The 12,487-nt window shown below is 48.4% G+C and overlaps 1 protein-coding gene across 1 annotated transcript; it reads right to left on the reverse strand.

Moving 5' to 3' along the window:
- Nucleotides 1-615: 615 nt before the first annotated feature.
- sdc4 (syndecan 4) lies at nt 616-11,328 on the reverse strand. The gene is made up of 5 exons (XM_061687143.1): nt 11,069-11,328; nt 8,878-9,058; nt 8,751-8,809; nt 6,468-6,654; nt 616-1,992 (listed from the first exon to the last, which is right to left on the reverse strand). The coding sequence occupies exons 1-5, from the start codon at nt 11,147-11,149 to the stop codon at nt 1,850-1,852; spliced, it is 651 nt and encodes a 216-aa protein (XP_061543127.1). The 5' UTR covers nt 11,150-11,328; the 3' UTR covers nt 616-1,849.
- Between the last annotated feature and the right edge of the window lie 1,159 nt (nt 11,329-12,487).

A 12,487-nucleotide genomic window follows, 5' to 3' on the forward strand; every position in this document is an offset into this window, starting at 1 on the left:
GCCGTTTGTATTTAGGGAACACGCTTATGTCGCATCAGACGCAGTGAGTCGTCATCGTCCAATCAGAGAACGCGTTGTTCCCTGACGACCTCCATCCAAAGGCCAATCAAGACATACAAACATCCTTGTTGTCAAACTGAGTGGCTGTGTGCGTGCATACACTGTGAGCAGTGGTACACAAAAGACGCACGCAAGCGGGCTCCCCCTTAGAGAACGGGTGAGAAACTCGGTCATCCGGGACGATCCCAGATTAGAGCGCTGCTCCTCCACATTGAGAGGAGCCAGGAGAGGTGGCTGGGGCATCTGATTAGGACGCCTCCCCGGTGAGGTGTTCCGGGAACGTCCCACCGGGAGGAGACCCCGGGGACGACCCAGGACACGGTGGCGAGACTATGTCTCCCGGCTGGCCTGGAAACACCTCGGGATCCCTGCGGAAGAGCTAGTTGAAGTGGCTGGGGAGAAGGAAGTCTGGGCTTCCCTGCTAAAACTACTGCCCCCGCAACCCGACCTCGGATAAGGAGAAGAAAACGGATGGATATATAAACACGTAATTTGTTATATCTTCCAAAAATAGCGGCCTGTCTTTTTTTTTTTTTTGTCTAAGGCATTGTTTACATTATCTGGGGGAAAAAAGACGAAAGGAGAGATCAGCGGTATCGAAAATGGATGATGTATTATGTGGCCAGATAGTCATAAAAAAGAAAAACGATGAGAAGCTTGCATGCAAATAAAGACACTTTGGGGTTTTTTTGTGCATAATTTTTTTTTTTTATTTCCACAAACAAAGATGACCAACCTATGACTTTGAGCAGCGAGCTAGCAAATGTACGCTAGTCGTGGAAGGTCAAAGTTCAAAGACTGAAAACTCAACATAAATAGAAAATGACAATGATGTGACTTTTTCGTCTAACGAGCAAACCAACTCAAGTTTGGTTGAAATATTTGGCAGATGTCATTCTGCAAGTTCACGCAAATCTATAAAAAAAAAAAAAACGAGCATATTGACAAAAGAATGGAAATAAAAAAAAAAGTACCGCATCACTTCGTCCAATCACAAACAAGCGTGTTGTGAGAGGAGAGGGCGGAGCTAGATGTTAAATTGGTTACAGCTAAGCTAACTAGCAGCTGCCCCCCCCCCCACACACACACACGCACGCCAGCCAACCAACCAAACACACTCGAACATGCGCACTCAAACAAACGCACTTAAACACGCACTCAAACATACAAGCTCAAACACGCGCAGCCGAACACACGTGCACTCACACACACACTAGTTACTATGTCCAATCACAAGCAAGGGCGTGGTGAGAGGGTGGGGCTAAATGTTTACTTGGCAGCTTCCAGCTTTTTGCTCCACTGAGCCAACCCAGCTACCGCACATCCCCCCTGCAGTCCCCTCACCCGCCATCGGAAGCACCGTTCGCTATGCATCAGCTGACGAAGCAGTTAGTCAACAACCAAGCCTTTAGCATTAGCATGCTAACTTGTACCATTTGCCTAAATGTGTCAACGGCAGTTGTAAATTTGTTCCAAGTCAAACCGCTTTGATTCACATGGCGTTTTCACACCACCCAAGTGTGTCTAGTGCATGTAATGTTTATATAAAGATAAAAGTTTGTTTTTCTAAAAATGCGCTTAGTGTCACGCAAACTCCTTGACAGGAATAACAAGGATTGGCATGAGGATCGACTGGAATATTTGAAAGGCAGAAAGGACGCCATCATCTTAAAGGCCACGTCGGCGATACAAAAATAAAAAATATATTCAGATTAGCGTCACGGGGGCGCTACCGATAGCTTAGCTCGTGTGTAGTGAATAAATAAGGGGGAAGCGGGCGGGTGGGGGGCTAGGCGTAGATCTCCGCAGTGGGGGTCTTGGTGTAGATGGGCTTCTTGGCCAGCTCGTAGCTTCCTTCGTCTTTCTTCTTCATGCGGTGGACGAGCAGCAGAACCGCCAGCGCCAGGCCCACGCCGCCCCCGCAGATTAGCGCTGCCAGTAAAAACAAACAAAGGCACAAAGTCGCAAATGCACGCCAGGGCCGACTTTCCTCAAAAGGCGCAACAATTGATCTATTTTGATGATTCATTTATTATTTCAAGACCTTGTTTCAATGAGGGCTGCACGATAGTGGAGAAAAACAAATAAATATATATATATATATATTTATGACATTGCGATTTATAATATCCCTGCGATATATATTGCGATGTGAAAAAAAAATAGTCGCATACTCAAGATGGGAAAACTGGCACAATTCTTTTCCCCTCTTCGTATTGTTCGTATCGGTTCCGAACCACCACCGCAATAAGTGAATTCCGCGATGTAGGAGCCATGTTTTTTTTTCTTTTACAAATTTTTAAGTTGTATGAATCTCTCCAGTCCCACACTTGGTTCCATGACTCTTATTGCCCTCTATTGTACTCAAACATTTCCTTTACCCTTAAACACTTTATACTCTGAAACATATATATTATTATCAATATTTAAAATGAAGCTACTCGCCATTAAAGTTGATGCCGATTGTACTGCGGCAAGAGCATTGCGGCTGTCACCCAGATATTATTTTTGTCCTCCTTTATGAAGCGGACCAAAGATTCATTTATGCCATAATGGCTACAGACAGGCAGAACCTTTGCTCCGGTATGCCTTTTATTCAACTGGTCGAGAAGTTCCATCTTTACCGCGAGATAGCTGCTACCTGCTAGCATCTTGCTCCGCCGCTAACTGCCAGCCAGCAGGTAACTTGTTTGGGCGGCATTGTAGTGCTTGACAAAGTATTGTAACTTCTTCCAATGATAAACGGCGAGATGTCAGTCTATTTAGCTCACATTTATCGATAACGTAACGAAACACGGTTACCGTGAGACGTACACAGTCAACAAACAAACTCTCTCTGCTTGCCCACAGGCACGGAGAAGCGATGCGTTCAGAGACTCTCTGAATTATCAGTAGGCTTTACACGATCAGGATTTTTGTGGCCGATCACCGATGACCGATCCGATAAGATAGAGGAATGTGTCTATTTAAATGACCTGTTCATTTACTGTATATACTTGTGTACTTAATTGCTCCAAAAATTATATTTACAAGAAATACTGTATCTTTGTTCCTCCATTTATGCCAGTGAGGCATAATGACAGACAGAACAAATGAATGGTCTTCTATTCGACGGCAGGGAGTAAATAAAGTACATTTTTGTTTGTTGGTGTGCCGTGAGATTTTTCAATTGTAAAAGATGTTCCTTGGCTCCATAAAGGTTGGAAATTGCTGCTCGAATTAGTTCGTGTATTCTAATCAGTCACGTCAAACCAACATTACATGACAGAAATAATGGGTGCTAACTTACTGTAATTAAATGCCTATTTTTAATTAAATTACTTCACCCACAACGAAACTTTAGCGCACGATTGGACAGAACGGTGGCCGTCACGTCAAACCAACATTACATGACAGAAATAATGGGTGCTAACTTACTGTAATTAAATGCCTATTTTTAATTAAATTACTTCACCCACAACGAAACTTTAGCGCACGATTGGACAGAACGGTGGCCCGCCACCTCCAGCTCTGCTTCCTGTCGTCTCTTCAGTGCCACTGCCTCTAATCCGTCCATCATGGCCGCCGGCCTCACCACTGTCTTCTAAACTTTGCCCTTCATCCTAGCAGAGACTCTTCTGCCACACAACACACCTGACGCCTTCCTCCACCCGCTCCGACCTGCTCGGACCCGTTTCTTCACTTCCTGACCACACTCCCCATTGCTCTGGACGGTTGACCCCAAGTATTTCAAGTCCTCCACCCTCGCTATCTCTTCTCCCTGTAGCCTCACTCTTCCCCCACCAGCCCTCTCATTCATGCACATATATTCTGTTTTACTTCGGCTAATCTTCATTCCAGTGCATGCCTCCATCTTTCTAACTGTTCCTCCACCTGCTTTCACTGTAGATCACAATGACATCTGCAAACATCACGGTCCACGGGGATTCCAGTCGAACCTCATCTGTCAGCCTAGCCATCACCACTGCAAACAAGAAGGTACATGTCCTGTATTATTCTAACATACTTCTCTGCCACTCCAGACTTCCGCATGCAGTACCACAGATCCTCTCTGGGTACTCTGTCATACGCTTTCTCAAGATCTACAAAGACACAATGGATCTCCTTCTGACCTTCTCTGTACTTGTCCATCAACATCCTCAAGACAAATAATGCATCTGTGGTCCTCTTTCTAGGCACGAAACCATACTGTTGCTCGCAAATACTCACTTCTGTCCTGAGTCTAGCCTCCACTACTCTTTCCCATAACTTCATCCCTCTCTAGTTCCCACAGCTCTGCACATCACCTTTGTTCTTAAAAATGGGCACCAATACACTTTTCCTCCATTCCTCAGGAATCTTCTCACGCGCTAGAATTCTATTGAACAAGCTGGTCAAATACTCCACAGCCACCTCTCCGAGATGCTTCCATACCTCCACAGGAATGTCAGCAGGACCGACTGCCTTTCCATTTTTCATCCTCTTTAATGCCTTTCTAACTTCCCCCTGACTAATCATTGCCACTTCCTGGTCCACCACACTTGCCTCTTCTCTCTCATTTTCCTCAGTCAGCAACTCCTCAAAGTATTATTTCCATCTAGCTAGCACACTCCTGGCACCAGTCAACATATTTCCATCTCTAGCCTTAATCACCCTAACCTGCTGCACACCCTTCCCATCTCCATCCCTCTGTCTGGCCAGCCTGTAGAGATCCTTTTCTCCTCCTTTAGTGTCCAACCCGCCATACATGTCTTCATATGCCTCTTGTTTGGCCTTTACCCTGTGTCGCATCTCAATGTATTCCTTTCGCCTCTCCTCGGTCCTCTCCGTGTCCCACTTCTTCTTAGCTAACCTTTTTCCTTGTATGATTTCCTGTACTGTGAGGTTCCACCACCAAGTCTCGTTCTTTCCTTTCCTGGCAGAAGATACACCAAGTACTCTCCTGCCTGCCTCTCTGATCACCTCGGCTGCAGCGGTCCAGTCTTCTGGAAGCTCCTCCCGTCCACCGAGAGCCTGTCTCACCTCTTCCCGAAAAGCTGCACAACACTCGTCCTGTCTCAGCTTCCACCACGTGGTTCTCTGCTCTGCTTTTATCTGCTTAATGTTCCTCCCCACCCCCAGAGTCATCTTCTTTGCAGTCTAGCCACACTCTCCCCTACCACCACCTTACAGTCGGTAACCTCCTTCAGATGACATCGTCTGCACAAGATGTAATCCACCTGCGTGCTTCTCCCTCCGCTCTTGTAGGTCACCCTATGTTCGTGCCTATTCTGGAAAAAAGTGTTCACTACAGCCATTTGCAACCTTTTGGCAAAGTCTACCACCATCTGTCCCTCCAAGTTCCTTTCCCGGATGCCGTACTTACCCATCACTTCTTCATCACCCCTGTTTCCTTCACCAACACGTGTATTAGAATCTGCACCAATTACGACTCTCTCTCTGTCTGGAATGCTCTACTACTTCGTCTAGCTCCTTCCAGCTTAGTACGTTATGTCTTGTAAACTTAGAAACCTCCCTATTTTCAAATAAATGCAGGAGCGACGGGAGAGATTGTTTAGAGCGTGTTGAGAGGCTGTAATCTGAACAATCTCCCATGCGCCCTCCTCATGAGTAAAATGACCAACGTCTTCATTCCTTTTGTGTTTATTCATTATAATGTTTGGTGAGATAAATCCAACAATTTCGCTTTCACCTCTCGGTCACATCCTACCTGCGGGGCATAGCCACTAATCACATAATACATAACGCCCTCAATTTCAACTTTCAGCCTCATCACTCGATCTGATACTCTTTTCACCTCCAAGACATTCTGAGCCAATTCTTCTTTTAAAATAACCCCGCCTCCATTTCTCTTCCCATCTCCACCATGGTCAAATCATTTCAAGCCTGCCCCTAAACATCTTGCCTTAGTGCATCCATTTTCTGAGCCGCTTCTCCTCACGCGGGTCGCGGGCGTGCCGGAGCCTATCCCAGCTGTCATCGGGCAGGAGGCGGGGTACACCCTGACCTGGTTGCCAGCCAATCGCAGGGCACATAGACACAGACAACCATTCGACAACCATTCGCACTCACAGTCATGCCTACGGGTAATTTAGAGTCTCCAATTAATGCATGTTTTTTTGGGATGTGGGAGGAAACCGGAGTGCCCGGAGAAAACCCACGCAGGCACGGGGAGAACATGCAAACTCCACACAGGCGGGGCCGGGGATCGAACCCGGGTCCTCAGAACTGTGAGGCTGCCGCTCTAACCGGTCGGTCACCGTGCCGCCTTTTCAGCAATATGAATAGTAAAAGTCCACGATGCACTGAATCTGCAATCGGTGAACCGCGATATAGCGAGGGAACACTGTACATCAATAAAAATAGAAGAAAATGTTCATGCGAGGAAATACTTGACGGAAAGGCCACGTGACCGGCGGCCGACTCACCTGCGAGGACGTCGGTCCTGGCGAAGAAGTCGTCGCGGGTGGCGGCGGCGTGCGACATCAGCACGTCGGACGCGCGGGGGGGCCCCTTCCGCAGCGGCGGGATCACGTTGCCGTTACGCGCCACGTCCTCGTCGGCAGGACGGGACGGGGCCGCCCGCTCCGGAATCTCGTTGTCTGTGTCGGGGCGCTGACGATGAGGAGCGACAAAGGCTTCATCAATCTGCCGCTTTGCTTTTCTATTCTTAAACCAACGCGGCAGTCGTGGATGCGTGTCAACTTGGGGCAAATGGAACTTGTACAAAATCATCTTCGGCAAAACTAACTAGTAGTAACTGGTAGAAAGCTGTAGAAAAGATAACTAGTAGTGTGTGTGAGCATTTCCTTGTTACACAGTGGTGCCTTGAGATAAGAGTGCCTTGACTTAGAACTTTTTTTCTTTCAATATGAGCTGTCGCTTGGTTGATATTTTGTCTTGAGATAAGAGCGAACATCTAAAATAGTGCGATCAGGCCCCCACCACTAGATGGCGCTATTAAACCAATTCATATTTTCCTTGCAGTGACAAGACAAGATCAGTTGGTGGTACTAATGCGCCATTAAGAAGAAGAAGAAGAAGAAATTAGGTACATTGGTGTTTTTGTGCTTCAAAGGACCGGAGGGTGTGTTCCAACTCCAGGGGGATCACACTCCTCAGCCTCCCCGGCAAGGTCTATTCAGGGGTGCTGGAGAGGAGGGTCCGTCAGGAAGTCAAATCTCAGATTCAGGAGGAGCAGTTGGGTTTTCGTCCTGGCCGTGGAACAGCGGACCAGCTCTACACCCTCGGCACCCTCCGAACCCCGATACGGGCTGTTCGGTCCCTGTACGACCGAAGTCAGAGTTTGGTCCGCATATCCATCCGGCAGTCAGTCGGACTCGTTCCCGGTGAGGGTTGGACTCCGCCGAGGCTGCCCTTTGTCACAGATTCTGTTCATAACTTTGACGGACAGAATTTCTAGACGCAGCCGAGGCGTAGAGGGGGTCCGGTTTGGTGGCCTCAGTATTGCATCTCTGCTTTTTGCAGATGACGTGGTTCTGTTGGTTTCATCGAGCCGTGACCTCCAACTCTCACTGGAGCGGTTCGCAGCAGAGTGTGAAGCGGCCGGGATGAGAATCGGCGCCTCCAAATCTGAGACCGTGGTCCTCAGTCGGAAAAGGGTGGCGTGCCCTCTCCGGGTCGGGGATGAGATCCTGCCCCAAGTGGAGGATTTCAACGAGTGAGGGAAGAATGGACCGGGAGATCGACAGTCGGACGGGTGCGCCGTCTGCAGTGATGCGGACTTCGTATCGGTCCGTTGTGGTAAAGAAGGAGCTAAGCCGAAAGGCGAAGCTCTCGATTTACCGGTCGATCTACGGTCCTATCCTCACCTATGGTCACGAGCTGTGGGTCGTGACCCAAAGAACGAGATCCCGGATACAAGCGGCCGAAATGAGTTTCCTCCGCAGGGTGTCCGGGCACTCCCTTAGCGATCGGGTGCGAAGCTCGGTCATCAGGGAGGAGCTCAGAGTAGAGCCGTTACTCCTTCACATCGAGAGGAGCCAGATGAGGTGGCTGGGGAATCTGATTCGGACGCCTCCCCGGTGAGGTGTTCCGGGCACGTCCCACCGGGAGGAGACCCCGGGGACGACCCAGGACACGCTGGAGAGACTACATCCTTCGGGTGGCCCGGGAACGCCCCGGGATCCCCCCGGAAGAGATGGATGAAGTGGCTGGGGAGAGGGAAGTCTGGGCATACCTGCTAAAGCTACTGCCCCCGCGACCCGACCTCGGAAAAATAGAAAATGGATAGATCTCGAGGCACCGCACTCTCTTTTTTTAACAACAAATTTAGCTTGAAATCACAAAGTAGCTAAAAGAACAATATTCATACGCATGAACAAATATTTTAGGATTGCCAATTTGTCTTATGGCAGTTAGGGGAAATCAATGGTTGTAAAATCATGAAGAAAAGTGAGTCAGAAAAATGACAATTTGGGAACAGATTTTCTGTCACAATGAAAAAGAAATTTAAATATTTTCAGCAAGAAACATGAAGTGGACACGGTCGCTTTGCTTTTCGATGAGCCCGCTTTGCTTTCACAGGCTTTTCAACTCTTAGGTGAAGCTCGGTCGCAACTCAAAAATACGCCGAGTAAGACTCCTAATTCAAAACGTGTCGAGCGGACGGACCTCGACTACGGCGACCTGTCCCGTCAGTCGGGCGGGAGAGGCGCGTGGCCCGACTGCGACATCATCGCGAAACTCACCCTCGTGGGCGGCGGTCCGTCACGTCTGGGAGACCGGTCCTCGCCCGATCGGTCGCTCTCTGCGGACAAAAACGAAATTGAGGTCGCGATTCGACTTTTCGGCGTCGCTGTGGAAATGTGGACAAACCCGCAACGTCGCCCGACCCTGACATCTCGTCTTCATCCTCCTCGTCATCGTCGTAATAGTAGTCGTCGTAGTCGTCCATGAAGCCGAAGTCGCCCGACGACTCGTGGCGATCGTGCTGGTCTGTTGCCATGCCGACGGCGTGCGTGGCCTTCAGGGGCATCCACGTCTCCGTCTCTCGCACCTGTCGGGACGGCGACACGTCGTCACACCCGCCGCATATTTACCACACGGAACAAAAGACGCCAGTTCCACGAGGACGGGCCAAATGCACGGAAAAATAACCAAAATTTTTTTCCCCATTTATTTATTTATTATTATTTATTTTATTTTTTTTTAAACACCCCCGCACAAAAATTGTACACGCGTTCGTGCGTGAGTGGGGGCGGGGTGTGTGACATGCTCATTAGCTTTTTGTGAGTGTACACAAATAAGCGCTTCAGAGCGGGCGACGTCGCCCTTGGGTGAGCGGCGTAACCACGGCGACAAGATTCGCTCTTATGCTGCTCCCCGGTCCCGCTGCGCGGGGTGAAAGGTTGCGACAATAAGAGAGGTTCCGCACGTAATCGAGCGGAGGGGGACACCGGACGACTTTCAGTTTTCGGGGCACGACGATGTCGTCGTTTGTCAGAAGGAGAAAGCGCTTGCCAAATTGCCAAAACCAGCAGAAAAACTCTTTACCGCCGATGTCAACATTTCTGAGCCGGAAGAAATTTCAATCTGGCGACAGCAGAAACGTCAACAAACGGGTTACGGCGGCAGATGTGGATCCAGAAGGTGGCCATTTTGGATTTTGGCACCTGCGTGTCCAAAATCATTTTGGCCTGTTCGAGTGCTCTCGCTTTTTTTTTTTCTTACATCGTTTCAGGGATCGAAAACCTTCGAAAAGGAGCAGGTGCCACATTCTAACATTTTAATCAATGACAGCATATTAAATTCGTGGGGTTTTTTTGCATTTTAAGTGAGCAATTGAAGATGATTTTGGCATGTCAAAGCAAAAATATAATCGCAACTTGAACAATACGGTGTTTGGAAACTCCAAAAAGATTCGGGTTTTTTTTGTTTTTTTTTTTTATTTCAAGTCATTTTGACGATGGGAGGATTCTGCCCAACAGAGACGAAACGTCGCTTGTCATTGCTGAATATTTGTGGGGATCACACGTCACATTCGGGACGGCTGATTACACGGCTTCACGTGAGAAAAATATCCGCACCTGAAATCAAAAGCAAGCGTGTGTTGATGTTATCATATTTATTTCTGAACTTTGTACCGACCGGATCAGGCCGGTGTCCGCAAGCTACGCGGTGGCCCGACGCGGCACCGTACCGGCCGCGGGCCATCGTTAACGTCGGACCCGGGGCGTAGCGGCCCCGAGGCCGACTGAGCTTGGGGGGAAAATAGGGGAAAATGTGCGGGTCCGGCATCCTATTCAAGTGTGAACGTGATAAAAGGCACAAGATGCACAACGGGAACGCGGAACTCAGATGGCCGTCATTCCAGAAGCTTCTGGAACACCGCGGTCCCACCCGGTCCACATCGCCAAGAAAACCATCAGTCGAGAAAGGCCCGGAAGGTCGGACCAAAGGTGTCGGCATTCCAGGTCTTTGTGTGCGTGTGTGGGGCCTTTGGAAAGGGTTCCGGGTCCATTGAGACTCTGCCAAGTGTGCAAAATCCCCCAGAGGGCCACTCAAGGTCAGCGGAGGTCACATTCCACAGGCAAGGAACAAGAGCACAAAAGGGGGGAAAGCGCCGGGACTGACGGACGACCCAACCGCGAGGAATGCCGACACACACACACACACACACACACACACACACACACACACACACACACACACACACACACACTGGGGATGAAAAGGGCGCTGATGTGATTTGGGGGCAGAAGTGAATCATAATCAAATAATAACACAGCGGGCTCACGCACGTCCAAACAAACATGTCGGAACGAGCACACAAACGATCTTCAACACGTCAATTACGACCAAGAAGAGTTACGATGGCTGGCGAGTTAGTTAGTTAGTTAGTCTTGCGGACAAGCCGTCCGTTCCAAGGTTAGCCTGCTAGCGGCTAGCCGGAGGCAAAGGTTTGTTGGTGTTTTATTAGTGTTCCAAACCAAACGTCGCGAGGACAAAACACGAAAACAAAGACGAGCCCAAAACGAACTTGAAGTTCGACCGATGAGTGACTTACCGACTCGGAGGACGACAAAGTGGAGAAAATGAGTAGAAGGCCGAGAGCCAAAAGGTTTGCCCAGGTTCCAAAAGGTGACATTTTTCTTCGTTTTCGTCTCTCCAAGTCAGTGAGCAACGAGACTAAACGACTGTTGGGACTTGAGGCTCGTGTTGGCGTAAAAAGTTCAACTTGTTGTCGGCAACTTTGATTGGGTCGCGTTCGTTCGTCGTCTTTTTGGCTCTCCGATAACTTGAACCTAACCCCGCCCTCGCGGCTCTCCGCAAATGAGCGGCTGGCACGCTACTGACGTCATCTTCAACTTTCCCGTAAACTGTCGCGAGCAACAGGTTGGCCGCACCCCTTTCCCCGAGGCCCACTACACAATAAAAGAACAAAACACAAACGCAGCTTTCATTTACTTTTGAGTTTACCCTTTATTTTTAAGAAATCAATTATATATATGTACACAAACACGTAGTGTATTTGCTTTTGGGGGATTCCAAGAAAATTTGCGCAATGTTTCAGTTCATCAGGAGTCAGTTCCGTCGTGTTTTATTTTGACGAAAGAGCAGCCAACTTCCTGTGGGACGGAAATTCCTCCAAGTGACGTCACTTTCCAGTAAAAACTTTCCCTTTTCTTCTCCAAACACGTTGACATTCACATTCCATTCTCTTGTCTTGTGACCTGTGTTGTCATGTTTTGTGTGTGTTTTGATTCTTTGTGTGTGTAAGTCATTTTTATTATCGCTAGTTATTACAATACTAATCATTATTATTTTAAAAGTCAAAAGTTGAGCAGCGGAAGTAGTAAATACAAACAAAATGTAAGGTTGCCAACGTGATGAACATGCGAAAAGTTCCTTTTTCCTCTCTTACACCGTGTGCGTGTGCGCGTGTGTGTGCATGTGAGGAAGAGGAAGTTGTCGTTCCGAGATGGACTGTGCAGCTTCTGTGACGTCAGAGCTCCTGTCCACACTTGTCGCTACGTAGACAGCTGGACTTGATTGTTCCCCGTTGGGAAAAGCCACCGTCCTTCCAATGCATCAAAAGACACGCGGCGTACACTTCAACCCTTACATGATATTGACATACACTACGTACTTTGTGCAATAAATGTCATTCTTCTATTTGATGACTTTTTCTAAATGGACCCAAAGTACACACACATGAAAATCCACATGCAGGTGCTAGCAAATTTGTCGCTGTTCCGGGTGCAATTTGCCGCCACGTGTGTACTAAAATGGATTTCACATTTCTCAATGTGTGTTCAACCAGGTTCAAAGGTAACAATGAAGGTGTGTATTTTTTTTTATGGGAAAGTGGTAAAGTGCTCAAGCGGGACCTCGAACTGTTGTGTTTCTACCGCATTTGCACAGGTTTCCGCGTCCGTCCTTCGCGTCCCTCGCATCCATCATTTGCATTCCTTGCATCCGTCCT

Source organism: Phycodurus eques, chromosome 10 (assembly GCF_024500275.1).
Source record: "Phycodurus eques isolate BA_2022a chromosome 10, UOR_Pequ_1.1, whole genome shotgun sequence".
Classification (NCBI taxonomy): domain Eukaryota; kingdom Metazoa; phylum Chordata; class Actinopteri; order Syngnathiformes; family Syngnathidae; genus Phycodurus; species Phycodurus eques.